General features: G+C 33.1%; 1 protein-coding gene across 4 annotated transcripts in view; it reads left to right on the plus strand.

The window, feature by feature from the left end:
• The window catches only part of LOC122718241, a 139,926-nt gene that overhangs the window by 122,719 nt on the left and 1,186 nt on the right, over positions 1-16,021 (plus strand). For 3 of the 4 annotated variants that reach the window (XM_043943117.1, XM_043943119.1, XM_043943118.1), the window contains exons 8-16: positions 1,027-1,298; positions 4,718-4,873; positions 5,636-5,830; positions 6,621-7,009; positions 7,696-7,935; positions 10,437-10,616; positions 13,677-13,824; positions 15,177-15,446; positions 15,561-15,895. In XM_043943117.1, coding sequence (XP_043799052.1) covers positions 1,027-1,298; positions 4,718-4,873; positions 5,636-5,830; positions 6,621-7,009; positions 7,696-7,935; positions 10,437-10,616; positions 13,677-13,824; positions 15,177-15,446; positions 15,561-15,895 — 2,185 coding nt within the window. Of the gene's footprint in view, positions 1-1,026; positions 1,299-4,717; positions 4,874-5,635; positions 5,831-6,620; positions 7,010-7,695; positions 7,936-10,436; positions 10,617-13,676; positions 13,825-15,176; positions 15,447-15,560; positions 15,903-16,021 lie in introns of those variants that run through there. The other variant, XM_043943120.1, reaches the window with a different exon arrangement.

The following is a 16,021-nucleotide window of genomic DNA, read 5'->3' on the forward strand; positions in this document are numbered from 1 at the left end:
CTTACGTTGATAACTTTTGCATAAGCTAGATAGTTTTGAAAATGACGTGGCTTGGGTACAGTTGTTCAGATTATCAATTTCTTGATTCATGGTTCTTGAATCATAGTTTCTGGAAAAGCAAATTAAAATTATATTCTTTTATAAAATTTATAATAGGAAAAAATGTTATTAATATCAAATAATAGAATATAATGAAGATATCAGTAGGAAAAAATTATACTTGCTTTTTAGAGTAGAATTTTAGAATAGAATCAGACTATAATATCTACTTCATAATTATAAATAATTATAATTGAAAATAAATAGGTATATGTAACTATATTTTTATCTTAATAAAATGATAATTTTATATAAAAACATTTTCATTCTAATATTAAGTAAATTTTTATAAATATCATCACGTTATTTTGCTATTTCACTTTATTTTTCTATAAAGAAAAAATCTAATAATTATTCTTATTGATGAAAAAAAAAAATTATATAGAAAAAATCTTATTATTTAACACGTTCATTATCATTGTCAATTATGATCTGTGTATCATATATCCATAATTTATATCCATATTATTAAAGAACTAAACCACCATTAATAAGAGAATAATAAGAAACTATCTATCTTCTTTATTGTTTCTTCGTTATGAGTAATAATAACGTGAAAATAGAAATCAATAACACATAACATACCATTAATATTTTTCATTTTAAATATTTTTCATGTCAATGAATATGTCCAAGCTCTATTAACAAGCTCCATCCATATAGTGTAATTTTTTCATAAGAGCATCGATGCAATTACAAAGTACAATTCCAAATATCCAAATAAATTCCAAATATATTCCAAATAAATCACGTGCACCTAAAATAAATAATTAAGATTAATATGACAAAAATTTCATACCTTCATGTATTGTAATTTTTCCAAAAGAGTATCGATGCGATTATAATCAATTCCATCATTCCAAGTGAATCACCTGCAAAGCAAACAAATAATTAAGATTAAAATCCATCAAAATTATGGAATTATAGGAATAACACAGGCGACAGGTACGCCAGCGTCGATAGAAACAACATTATCAACATCCTCGAGCGATTACACGAACAGCTCGATGGCGATGCCAGTGCAGATGGTGGAGCAGTCATCAGAAACGACGAAACCGAGTACCGAGCAATACCTGGGGGATCTGATATCGGGCACCTACTGTTCCCGCATATTCAGCGACTGCGACCGGAAAAAGTGCAGGCTCCAATCGCCCAACTTTCCAGGATTATATCCGCGCAATCTCACCTGCTACTACGCAGTAAGTCTTCACTCCAAAGATCTTCACTCCAAAAACTTTCGAATCATCCTCTTAAATGCGATAAGTCGAAGAATAACAACGCAACATTTCTCCCTTTTCGTTTTCCTTCTTCTTCGAGTTCGAGAGTTGCTTTCGAAAAGTTGTTTCCTATCCGTTGATAAAACTTGGCAAAAGTTCGATGATCCTGTTTCTTTTATCTTGTATCGGGAGGCGATTAAAGATTTTTCGATTTTTAAGGAGTGAAGTTTCCTCGAAAGATGATGTTTCTTAGAAAATTCAAAAATTTCTGTTTTATTATTTTTTTAATGCAGATATTTTGCAATTGAAAATTGATTTTGGAAAATTCTTTCTCTTTGGAAAATTATTGGAGGAGTGATTGTTTTTAAACTATTGGCCATAATTCATTTATTAAAATAAATTTATTAAAAGAATTTTCATATTTTTTAAATTTTCGTTATTTATATATGATTGAAAAAAAATTATTTGAACAGAAAAGAAAATCGTAATAAAAAAAACATTAAAAAAAAATTAGGTAATTATTTATAAAGATAACATTTTTTGATTTTGATATTTTAATATAGTGTCAAAATTATTATCTTGAATAATTGTATAAATTTAAATTTTATTTAGATAAAATTTTATTAAAAAATTAACAAAAACATTTCTTTAAAATAGGTTAGATTAAATTTCAAGTTATTTTTATACAATTTTATTGCTGTATAAACGGATAATTGATAATGAAATTAAGAAAACTAGTTAAAAAAAAGCATTACATCATTTAAACAAGTTTTTATTTGAAATTTTGATTTGAAATAAAATTAAAATTAACATTTATTTAATTTCTAGTTTATATTGGATTTTATTTAAGTTAAATTAGATTAATAGTTTTTCAATTTAGATTAAATTAAATACTTTTTTCACAATGTTATTCAATATATCTTTCACAACATATTAAAATATCATCAAAAATTGATATCTTTTGAAAATATTTAAAAAATTAAAATAAAATCTAATAACGAAATTATCTAATAATTGTCTAATAACGAAATTTTATTAACATAACCTCCAATTTTCCTATTGACAAACAAATTGCAAGAATTCCATGCTCCACGTAACAATTATCGAGAAAGTCTTCTGAAACTTTGCCAATCCTTGCTAATGAATATTAACAAGTCTTCCATTCTAAATCGTAAAGAGGGAAAAGTATGACCCTCGAACGTTCTTCGTGACACGTAAAACGTACCCGGTTAATCCGAGAAGCCGTATTTCACTACAAAATCGCAGACGAGCAAATTGAACGGGTCGAATGCGGCACAGGTTCGAAACGAAGAGGGAGCATCGGATACCATTGGCATTCTGACGAAAATTTACGAGGCAACGACCGCGGATCTGCGAACTATCCACCCATTATTCTCAGTTTCCTGGCTGAACTCGACTTTCCGCGCTAAATACACTTCGACGCAAACATAAAAATATCGTGGAACAAATATCGGTTCTATTAAAGTTTCCTTTGGTTTTGTATTGTTTCCATCAAGATCGAAAAAGAGAAACTGTTGGAACGAAGGAGATTGTATTAGATTGCTCGGGAGATAAAGAGATTTTGATGGATTTTAATCGTTTTGAAATTGGAATCGACGAGATATTTCACGATACTATACTGTTATATCACACTATGAACTAGATATTTCGCGATATACAATTTATATGACGCCATAGACGAAATATTTCGCGACGCAATATAGGTTATATGATACAATGGACGAAATATTCCGCAGCAAAATGTAATTTATACGACACTATTGATGAGATATTTCGCGACATAATATAGTTTATATGATATGGAACGAACGAAATATTCCGACGCAAATATTACAATGCAATATAGGATTAACTAACGTAGCACTGACGAAATATTTCGTGATAGAATATATATTTCTACGATATTATAAATGAGATATTATACAATATTATACAAATATAATTTATTAATTTATTAATATATTACATCGAAGATGAAATATTCCGCAGCACAATATATCGTCCACACGATACGACGAACAGCATAAAACTAAATATATCTATCGAATCGAACTAAGAATACGAATAATATCGATTCTCGTCATAATAAACAAACTCGATACAAATCGAAATATGTCGAACTCGTCCGTATCGAAATATCCACAAAACAATATTATGTCGTAGAATATTTCGTTCGTAGTTGCAATTTGAACCATAATTAATTAATTAATTAATTTAATTAGAAACCATATTAATTAATTAGAGAAAATCTTTAAAATTTGAAAATTATAAATATTTCTCAATCTTTGAAATTAAATTAATTTTTTTTCACAAGTTGAATGCTAATTAACTATTAAAAATTTAGATATTAATAAAAAATTTACAAAAAGCAAAATTAATCAATTTGGTTTTTGAAAGGTTTAATTAATGTATTATTTACAAAGAATATTGACATCATTGATAAGTGAAATCGAATCTTGTATCGGTTACGTATTGCATTACGCGAAAAACAATTTATCGGTCTTTGATTCTGTGGGGTGTATCGATTAATCGAATGAACTGTGCCCAGAGGAGAGTGATAAATTCAATTACTTCTCGATCAAAGCACCCCCATGATTGCATGTTTCCGATCGAACTTCTCTTGCGAAAGCATAAACGTTTACACACCATTGTGTGCTTTACGTACAATACATATCCTCCATTTTTTATGACATACTGCAATCAAATACATCCTCTACTTTAACTTTGCAATATAGACGATGTTTACATTGTAAAAAAATTTTGAAAAAATCTATTAATATAGTATATTTCCATTTTCATAAATATTATATTTGTTCTATATAAACAAAAATTAATTTCTATTAATTATTACCATAATTAATAAAATCTCATAGTCAAAAAATTAAATAATTAATAATTATTAAAAGAAAAATTATAAAAGTTATTATTTAAAGAGAAATATTTTGTTTATATTAATTTTACATATTTCTTATATGAAAAAAATTAAAAAATGTATAAGATGCAATGAACAAATATAATTAATTACTGTTTTTAATATATATATATATATAATATATTTTTTAATATATATAATCATTCTGTATATATGTTGAATACAACAATACAATTTCTTATGCATTTTATATAAATTTTTTAATTATTAAAATATTTATTAAAGAAATTTATTTTTTATCACATTTTATTATCACATTTACATATTATTTTATCACACATATATATAATTTTCAATAATTTAAAATCTTGTTTCTTTTTTTAAATAAAGAAATAACTTTATTATAATAAACGATGAAAATCTACAATACATTATTTTTAGATACCACTAATTAAATAAAAATTCACGTAACCTCTTTTAAATATTTTTCACTTATTTTACTTCACAGGTAAGGCAACACGACGTACCACCTGGAAAACACGCGTTAATTTCGGTGAAACAGCCTCGTGGCCAATTGGTGGCCATAAGAGCGAGGCCAGCGGCGACCCAAGCGGAATCGTCGCCCCGTGAACTTCGTTTGTGGAATGATTGCGACTTGGTCCAGGTACGTGATAAAAGAGAAAATAAATCGAGATAAATTTGATGATCGACAAAGGAGATACGGAAAAGGCACGTGATCAAAGGTATCCCTATCAACGAAACCGGAACTGCCATTATACAAGAACGCTTCTTAAATCACCGACCTCTTTGCCCAATCTATCGATCCACGAGGAGAATAACTAAATTCGAATCGAGGATGAAGGCAACCCCATGTGGTCTAAGTTGATAAGCGGAATTTATTGGCAGAATATGGGGCCAGGCTAAGATAAGGAAGATAATGGCGATCTTGGCCAATGTTTCTGAAACAATAATTGAAAATTTATTAATTTCGTATGTTCGAGAATTAAGTCGATTCGACGATTTTATTTATTTATTTTTTTTTTTTTTGATTATTTTATGGAATTTTAAAGTCAAAAATATTCGTAATCGAATACATCTTAAACGAATTTAATTAATAAGTTGTAGAAGCGATAACTAGAATTACATTTAGATCGAATGTTTTCTAATTTTTCATGTTTGTTCAATAGATAAGTTAGATTGGAATCGGTAGGTAAGTTATTAAGAATCTTAAGAATTTTCTAAAAAATATCTACTTTCTAATGTTAAAATTATTAAAAAAAATAATCTATATTAATATAATCTGTATAATATATTATTATAAAAAAAATTAAAAATTCAAAATTATTGAAAAAAAATTATATTAACATAGATATACGTTATTTGTTCTATGAAATAATAAAAAAGAGTCATCCATTGATGCCCGCAGGATTACGTGACAGTGTACGATGGTTACACTACTCGAGACCCGGTGATCCTGAAATTTTGCGGAGGAGGCGAACCAGTGCCGGAAGCGACCAGTAGCGGAACCGAAATCTTGGTCGAGTTCACCACGTCTCCTTATGGCACATTTCTACATCCTACGCCACCGCACTCGCTCCACGGTTTTCAATTAGAAGTGCAAGTACGTGGTAATTCTGTTCAAACATTCACAGGAACACCTTGCTTTACACCTCACATCGTGGCGAACTACCGGCCCCCTTCGTTCGCGGATCGCATTTAAATGGATGGTTGGAAGAGAGTTACTGCGACTTTTCACCAGTGTAACCGGATAATGAATTTTAAAACGGCGATTTTTCTTATTTTTCTACTTCCTTCCTTCCGTTTCATTCCTTTGGATTAAGGGGTATTAATGTTGATGAATCTTTTCTCAGATGAATAATGAATTTTAAAATTTTTTCTTTTTAGCCTTTCAAGATAATTTTAACGATTTTATGCAAGTTCACTAGGATGAACGATGACTTTTAGGAAGAGGATTTATAAAGAATTTTAGATATTAGAGATACGTTAATAGTGATAAATTTTTCCTCGTGTCTTTTCTTCATGTCAATTTTATTATAAAACTTTTTGAGAAGATCTAATAAATTACAAATTCAAATAAATTATAATTTAAAACCATCATAAATATCAATTTACAAAAACAATTATCTCAAAATTTCTCTTGTCTAATGAATTTTAAAGAAATCTGTTCTTAGTCCTTTTTCTCACATCAATTCTAATAATATCATAATGTAACTTTTCAACGCATAAATTATTCGCTTATATCTGAAAATTATAATATCACAATGATTCAAAACCAGCATACAAAAATCTTTTCCTTTTTTTTCAATATCAACTTACAAGTATTCTTTAATCTTCTTGCTCTAACAAAGTCACATCCTTCCCAAAAAAAATCCAACAAACTATGCTTCCAGGTGAAGTTCGTGGACGCAGACTCGCCAACATACGCGAAGAACAAACACTGCGAGTTCTGGTTGCAGGGGAGTGGGGGCGGAGTGCTCGCTTCCCCGCGCCACTCTTTGCCACGCAACAGCACGTGCCTGTATCATCTACGTGGCGCTGGCCCAGCACTTCCTAGCCCAACGCCACCGCGTCCTTTGCCCAAGTTTCCGGAACAAAGGCCGGGCACCGTGTGGAGGAGGCCTGCGCCACGAGCACCGCAGCCGCAGTTCCGCGTCTGGCTGTCCATCCTCAAGTTCCACGTGGGCACGAGCCTGTCCACCGGCGACGAGGATTGCTCCACCACGCTCATGGTCTGGGATGGAGAGATGATGCCCTTGTCCGAATGCTATGATCCCACTTGGTTGGTGTTATTTTGATTAATTATTGTAAGTTGCGCAAAAGTTTGTGAGACTTGATCGATTTTAAAATCTCTTCAAAGTTGATATTGAGATTATTTTTATTTTATAAATATGTTAATTTTCATTTTTGATGCAGTATCTATCTTTGAATTGTACAGCTTGAACAAAGTCTATGTACGTACCAAATGATCAACGCTTAAAAAATGCATGATATTCGTGTTTGTCTCCGTTTAGTTGTGTTTGTCTCCGTTTAGTTGTGTTTGTTTTCTTGTTACACTAAAGATCTTCTTGCAGAGATACAGTTCGGGTTTATTTCGTTCAGAATTTCCAAGAGAATTTGTATAAGTTATCGATAAACAGGTTTTTGGTAACCATATCATTGAAATTTCTATAGATTAATTTTGGATAATTTATAAATAAATTTAAATCTTTTTATAATATAATATATAATTATATATTATATATTTATATTTATATCTGTATCTATAAAATATAGTTGTATTTTTTAATACATATTATAAACTTATATTACTAACAGGAAGACAAATTAAAATTGCAAAGTACTTTTCTGTATTAAAAACTCAACACATCTGTAAAAATCAATTTACAATTTTCTCTCTCTTCAAATTTCATCCCTTCATTTTAATCCACTTCAATCTCTCAAAGCTCTATTTACCTATCCTAACAGCGAGAAGGAGCATCAACGTCACGGTGACAGATCCGGTGCAGACCCACCTCATCCTCTGGCAGCTCGCCCCGCTGGAAACACTACGTTATTGGCACGATATTGTAAGGACAAGGTGCCAAGGACTTGCGATCACGCGATCCTGCAAAATACCAGCCGTCCATGTTCCTTGGGCGAGAGCTTCGTGTCGAGTGGAAGCACTTTGACCATCGAGATGAGAATGGTCGAATCGACGGCTCTCAGGCAAGTTTAAACTCGATCGAGTAAAGCTAGGGAAATATAGAAAAGAGGGGGAGAAGTAGAAGGGAGAGGAGCAGTTTCAATTACAGGCCGCATGCCGTTTCGTTGTCGTTGTTTCACTTGAATCGATCGATATCGGCACGCGTATTATGTTTTCTCTCGATAAAGAGATTTCACGGAGAATCCGTGGAAAACGAACTTTTATTGACCGCTTCGTTTTTCTAATATTCGTTTTCAACGATCGCGAATAGAAGGTTTAAACTGGATTTAGTTTTATAATATTCGAATAAATTGCATTGGTTTTTTCTTTTATCGTAATTATATGCATTTTTATCCTGAAAGTCGTCTTTAATAAGATTAAATGTTAATAAGCTAGAACAATAATATTCACAGGAAGGTAAATGTGATATGGTAAATGTCTGAAAATATATATTATATATAATATATATTCCGATAGAACTTAATCTAACTTTTTCCAGTTAATTTAATATAAATATTCTCTTTACATTTTTAAATTTTAATCTTTAATCTCTTTTTAAAATAATTCATTAGTCGTTTATTAGCAATTTTAAGCACGTTGTTAAGCAAAATTTATAATTTAAAGCATAGTCGGATTAATCGACAGATTGGAAGCCACTAATTTAAACCATTAATTTAACATTTTATTATTGTATAAAAGTGAGAAAAAATTTTTATTTCATACTTTTAAAGCAAGATTATCGATCGACGGTAAAAAAAATCAAAGGACGAGAAGGGTTTTTTCGAGTAGTCTCTCACTCGATAAAAAAGCAAGATTTTCATTTCTTTCAATTAACTCCCGTTTAAGAAAATCGAATGAAACTCATCCTCGTGGGGGAAAAGAAAATTTACAAAGCGAATTAAAATCAAAATTTGAAACGAGAATCGCACAAACATTCCATGGTGGATTTAACTTCCTTCGAGAAATCAGAAGTTCAAAATTCCGATATCATGATATCTTGCGCCACTTTTCTCTCTCTTTTTTTTTTTTCTTTTCCTTTCTCGAGAGGTAGAAAGCTTTGAATATAAATTCAAACGTGAAATTTGCTCGTGACACCGGCCTCCTGTAGAATCGATACAGAACGTTACACGCGAGGAATGCGGAGGTTTTATGGCGACACAGCGCAATATCTGGCGCACTTGCACGTTTTCGCTACCCTCTCTCCCCCTTGATCCGTTCCTACGACTCGGCTTCCCTTATATCAGTTATTTATAAGAAACGATTTTTCCTCAGGCCATTTCACGGAAACGCAAATGATTCTACGACTGAATAAAATGTTTTTCATGCATTTAATATTGTTCCAAGCACTTTTCTAATTCCATTTCTTATTCGTAATTTCATTAGATAAAATTTATTAGATAATATTTTAATATAAGAAACGATTTATTTTACGAATCTCTACTTCTTTCGATTTCTATTTTATTCAAGTATAAGAATATTGTTTTCTCTTTAATATCCTGATGATTTCCCTTCCAATATTTTTACTTCATATTTTCCTTGGCGAGGAGAAAGAAATATACAACGATATATTTTATATCAAATTTATTTGGATTCGTGTTTAAAGGTAACGCGTAAAATGATAAATGAGGACAGGAAAAGACACGATAAACGTTGATCCATCAGGAACAAGGAGCAAAAATAAATAAACAGAGTTAAATAAATTCTCAAATCCTCTCGTTGACGAGAGAGAAAAAAAGAAAGAAGAAAAAGAAATGATAAAAAAACTTGTACTTTCAACGTTCCTCCTCCCTTTACAGCTGCATCGTTGAAAATCCCTTTCCAATACAGAGCCATTACAGAACCTCTTACCGACGGAGTTCAATTAAATCGAGCAGGCATAAAATAATAAAAAAGAGAGAAAGAGATGGACGAATCATTTTTTAATTGATCTCGCACAAGAGAGATGGCGTTCAAGGAAGGCTTGTTTAATGAGTTAATAAAGGGTGGACGGAGGTTCATGCGGAAGGGATTAACTAGACCGTGCGTTATGCGTGTCAGGCTTCGTGTGAAAGAAAATAAAATGTAAATGACCCCGTTTGCGACGTAAACGACAGACGTCCATCATCCATCCGAGATAGATAATTACCACTACGTGCGGGATAACATCCATGCTCTGTTACGCGTTTTGTAATCGTGTATTTTTAGCAAGCGGATATTTTTATATTTTTCTCTCATGGCGATTCACGAGGGTGCGTTTCCTGTATTCTAAGTATACGCTGAGAGTGGTTGAAAATAAGAAAAATCATATCTCGATGTTTTTCGATTTAGAGGGTATTATTTAATTTTTCACGAGAAATAAGATTTTCTCGTTCATTCGATACGCGGGAAAATTTAAAATATTATCGTGTAGGTGATGGAATTATACGTGTAAAGAGAAAGTTAGAGAAACAAAATCTCGAGAGAGAAATCGATATTTCGATATAATGATTAATTTCTGAAAAATTCAGATTCAGAATGAACGTGAAAATTTGTCTCGATGCCGCAGACCGGTGAATTTTCGCGCCCTCTACGAGTTCGTGGATCTTCACCAAGATGGGGATCCGTATGGAAGCGGGCCATGCTCGAGGATATTCTACAGCCGTAATCGAGATCATTATCCTGATCGTAGATTCCAAGCGCCACGCGACATTTTCCTTTATGGCCGCGGCGGAGCGAAAAATATAAGGTGAGTTCACTTTCTCGTTTCCCCTTAACCATTGTTCGAGGTTTCTCGATACTGCAATGCCTTTAAGATTGTAGCGCTGCCATCATAGCCAGAATCAAGGATTTACTTCGTTCAAAGCAATTTTTCCCGGCCGTATATTCTCTTCTTCTTCTAAAATAATAAAATGAATCCTTTAAAGAATAAATGCAGAATTCAATTTGTAAGGGTAAATTAATTTTTGGAATATTCTGAAGAATTTGAGAATTATCGATAATCGGTAATAATTCTGTTCAAAAATTCTAATTGAATTTATCCTAAAAGATAAATTCCAAATAGATTTGTTCTTATGTAAAGGAATCTTTTGAAGTATAAGAACAATTCAATAAAGCGGAATTCAATTTGGATATTAATTTCTGAAGAATATTTTGAAGAATTTTAAAATTATCGATAATCGATAATATTTATAAATTTAAAATTTTAAATAGATTTTTCATATTGCAGCATCAAAGTTAAGATTGTGAAATTAAATTAATTTAATAATACGATGTTCATTGGTAATAAAATTTTAAAATAATATATATTCTTTTTTTTATTCCTAATATTTAGATATTTAATTTGTAATCTTATCTCATATAAAAAATCCTTTATATTTATTTGTAAGAAATTACATTTCTAAAATATTCCAAAGAATTTGAAAATTATCAAGAGTTGCTAATATCTATTCAAAAATTGTAAATTCCAAAATCTAATTTGAAAGAGGAAACCCGATTGTTGAAATTATTATAATGAAAAAAAAAAAAAATTCAGGAAAAAAAAATTCGAGTAAAAATGTTACGAGAACAATATTCATGAATAGAACGATGGAAAAGAAAACGAAGTCTCGAGACAAATGCCACGTCCGAATAAGTGAGAATTAATGAAAGGAAGCGAGATGCGCGCGCAATCTGTCCATTTAAATGATTCGAAGAAAAATGGCGGGTCGACCTAACGAGGACAAACTCTTTCTCTTTCCGCCGGCCGCATCCGGTGCGCGCCTTTTACGCGCAAACGATTCCGCGATTTCGAATGAGATGCACGTCACCAGCTTGCCTCTTTGTTCCACCTGCAAAAGCGATAGCTGGCCGTAAATAGTCCCTTTGTGCATCGCGACGAAAGTGTGCGCGCCTTTTTCTTTCTTTCTCCTTTCTTTTACTTTTTTTTTTTAAATTTTCCTCCTCGCTTCTTCTCCTCTGTCATCGAGTTCTTCGACCCCCTTCGAGATCGAGGCTGAAGAAAAAAGAGGAAGAGGAGGATGTGAAGAGTCTTCTATTCTCTTAGAAAGCCTTCAGACATTGTTGCGAAATTTTTTTCTGACCGTGTATTTTTTTTTTTTTTTAATATTCAGATTTTTAACAATAAAGAAAGAGTGGAATAAACTATATACGTGATTTTGATCATCTTGATATTTTTAATATTATTATTTGCAACGAATAACATTTCAAATAAAAGTTGAATTTTATGATTTTTCATGGAATAAATTTTGCAAAAATATTCAAATTGAAATATGTGTTAAGAATTTTTAGGCATATAGAAAGTATTAAAAAAAAAAAGAAACAGGAAAAAAAGATTGATGTTCATCTTTATGCAGAAAGAATTAAGAATAAAGATTATGCATTTTTTGACACCATTCTTTTATCTGAATTACAAATAAATAATACTGAGAAAAATGTTAAAATCAGACATTCTATACAGTAACGTGAATTTGTCACGAATTCCTCCTCCTTTAAAATCTTTTTCTTTTCATAGTTATGAGTTTAACAAAGTAAAAACTTTCACCAACTTAAGATTGGAAAAGTATTATCAAAGCTATTCGTTTATCACGAGCATTTTTCTCTTTCAAATCTTTTTCCCTTATCTCACTATTATTCCCCTCTCTCCAAAGCGAATCTTAAAAAAAAAAAATCACTATTCCCTCGTCGAAAACTTCCCCTTCTTCGTTTTCCAAGCTTTCAGATTTCTCGTGCTCAACTACAAACAAATCCAAGAGACCTTTACCCAACCACCCATCCCTATTACAAATTTCCCTCTGTTTATCCTTCCAACTTTGACAACTCTCTCTCCCTCTCTCTCTCTCTTTCTCTCTTTTTCGAAACTTCAACCTACAAAATCCACAGAAAGGAAAGTCAAACCTCACCTAAAGTTCCACTGACACCGAATTCAACTCTTACTCCGTTTCAACCCTCGCGTGAACAACTCCTCAATCGATCCAATCCCAATCAAACTTTTCTTGGCCGTCCATTAAACCACTTGCTTCATGAGATCATAAAATGGATTTTTACACCTTTTCATTTTCGACACGAGAGAAGTAACATGTTCCTCGAAAGGAGTGCACTCTGATCAGTTATCAACGATATACAATTCGCTTTTTCACGTCGATCGTTGTTCATTTATCATTTGTTTACCCTTCAAATAGAATTCCATAGCTGCTGCGTGACGGATACTCGTTTACTTTGTTCACAATTGTAATTACACGCCGTGCGAAAGAGGAATGAAATATAACAGAGGCCAAGGAAAATTGATCCGGATTAAAATTTCTATTCTTCATTTCCCCATCTTTCCATTTCTCCATTTTTCTTCATTCCATTCCCTTTACCATTCAAATAGAATTCTATATATCTATTACATGATGAACTGATCCTGATACGTTTCTATTCGCAATTTATAATTAATCATCATACTATAAATGATTAGAGGAGAACAAGATTTTTGATTCAAATTAAAATTCCTATTTCTCTGTTCATTTACTATTTCCAATTTTTTCTTCGTTCCCTCTCTTCGCCTCTTAATTCCTCCGTCCATTTATTCCTTTATTTCTTCAATCTCTCCTTTCTCTCCTTTCTTTTCCCTTCTCTCTTAAAGACTACCACAAGGACGATCGGTTTTCTCGGTTAACGAACGAGAAACATCATTGACCACGGTTGATCTGCTCCTCCTCGTAATCTCTCCTGCTACCTGTGGTATCAGGATCGAGGATGCGATTTCCTTTGCGTGGCCGGCCGACCATGTAAATTCCATTAGTACAGGCTACAACGGATTTTCCAGCTGCGTGTATCGATTCGAGGGCGAGCACGACGAGATCGTGAAGCTGCGGTTCAACAAGCTTTTGAACGGGAACCGGACGTGCCGCAGCGTCTCCAGCCCAGACTTTAATCGGCTCCTCTGCGTTGGATCGGAGAACTTCTTCGTGAAGGTTAGTCTCATCGTTTCGTTCAATTTTTCTTACCTGCAAATTGATATTAATATTAAAAATTCATACTTACTATATCGATTTTATGAAAATATTTTTTTCATACCTTTTATATTTTGCGAATGAATTTTAGAGGAAAAATTTTTGCTTTGATTATATCATGTACGTAACGTCTGTCGAGGTGATCTTTGGTTCAGATAGTTTGCAATTTTTGATGTTTTCAACAATTGGCCATTGAAAGCGCGGAACCGTTTCAAATATTTCCTTTCCTCGATCTGTTCAACGATAATAACGCGGCACGTGTTCCAATTAATCTTCGAAACGAACTTTGAATAGGTATTGCTCCGTTTTATATTTGCACGACACGAGATCGCTAGAGGGGCCCCCATTCATCTCTCGTGAATAGAGTTATTAACGTCGGCGAGCAAATGTGCGGCAACTGGCAAGTCGGTGTTGTTCGGATAATCGAGAACGATAGAGCTTTGTTCAAAAATTAATTAAGAGAGATCGAAACAATTATTTCCTTTTTCAATATTGTTACACTTCGATTTCAATCGGTATACCGGATTTAAATTTGCTTCAGTAACAAGAATCTCTTCTCGACATTGTGTAGAAATGAATCGAATACCAATGTGAGAAGAAAAACAACACATTCACATTTACGAGGCGTATTTTTCAAATAAAATTTCAAAAATTTCTTATCTTTTTCTAATTCCTTAACTATCCTAATCACAATATCATAATTATCTATCGAATTTCACGTTTAATGTAAATATTCAAATATTTGTTAACACTAAACAAAAGAAAAAAGAATAACACAACGCATAAAATATCCATACTCTTTAAAATCATAAAAAAACGACATAAAAAAGTCGAACGATAAATCTTTAAAAGCCCACCAATAGAATCGCAAATAAGATTCGAACACCAATCACAAATGAGCAACGATTTTAATTTAAAGTTTCCCGATGGCGATCGAGAGGACCTCTATCGACACAATTTTCCCAACTCACGAGAACGAAGGATGAAAGGTCGTAATTAACGAGGGCGCGTTTTCATTAAAACTTTATCAGAAATTCGGCGTGTAAACGATAATCGGAGTGGCAGCGGTGGGCAAAAGCCGAATAAATCTAAAATTTCGATCCGAAACGGTGGTTACCATCATTCGTTCCAAGTTCGTTATCGATTCCAGAATTTACGACGGTCGCCAGCTCACGAATTTAAAGCGCAATTAGGAACGCTTATGCTCTCGATATCCGGCCGTCATGTTTGTCCCCTCGCAATTATAATATAATCTGACGGCTAATTAAATGGCAAGCGACCCGCGGGACCGAATCACGGCTCGACATCCACAGGTGCTCGATCTTCCATGGCCGAACGCGCCGCCCGTGCAACGAGACTGCCTGTGTTCCAATCGATCACTGCCGATCAACATCAAATCGACCTCGAACATCGTCGAGGTGCACTTCACCGTCAGGTCTATGGATGCGTTGGACGATTACAATAATCTGTTCTTCGAAGGTATATGGGAATTCGTCAAGACGATTCCTTGCTTGCAGAAGAGGAGGGTGAGGGGGCCTTCCGGAGAGATCAAGTACAAAGCTCCAATAGTCGACGAGGATGAGGTGAGACTCTTTGATTTATGATGAATGAAGAAGCTTTCGTTGATCTTGAAAGTTGAGAAAATTTGTGAGAAATCATTACATTTGAATAAGATATTTGATTGATCTTACCTTCAGAAAAATTGTGAGAAGCATCCATGGCTGATAGATCCTGGGCCGAATCAATACCTATATGTAAAAATGCACGGGACGATAATGTCGAATACGAGCAAGTGCGCGACAAAGAATCGGATCGTGGTACATACCGGTGGCACGATCCACGTGTCGGTGTGCCCGAAACCACCTGCGGAGTCTAGACACCACGTGGTCGAAGTTTTCAGCGACGGCTGGGCCGTCAGCAGCAATGCCATGATTCTGGTGCCGGGTCAGGACCCCATCAGGACTATAGCCATCGAGTTTATTATCAAGGAACCGGATACGTACACGGTCACCTGGCTCGAGCTCACTAGAAGGTAAATTCTAAAATTTATTCGATTCCTTTTCCTTCACTTAGTACAATCTAAATCTTTCGTCTAGTATAAATTCTTATTTCGAATCTGACTATCTAATCTGATACATTTCCCATGATAAAACGATGT

Source organism: Apis laboriosa, unplaced genomic scaffold, assembly GCF_014066325.1.
Source record: "Apis laboriosa isolate Shangri-la unplaced genomic scaffold, ASM1406632v1 scaffold5_cov152, whole genome shotgun sequence".
In the NCBI taxonomy this organism is placed as follows: domain Eukaryota; kingdom Metazoa; phylum Arthropoda; class Insecta; order Hymenoptera; family Apidae; genus Apis; species Apis laboriosa.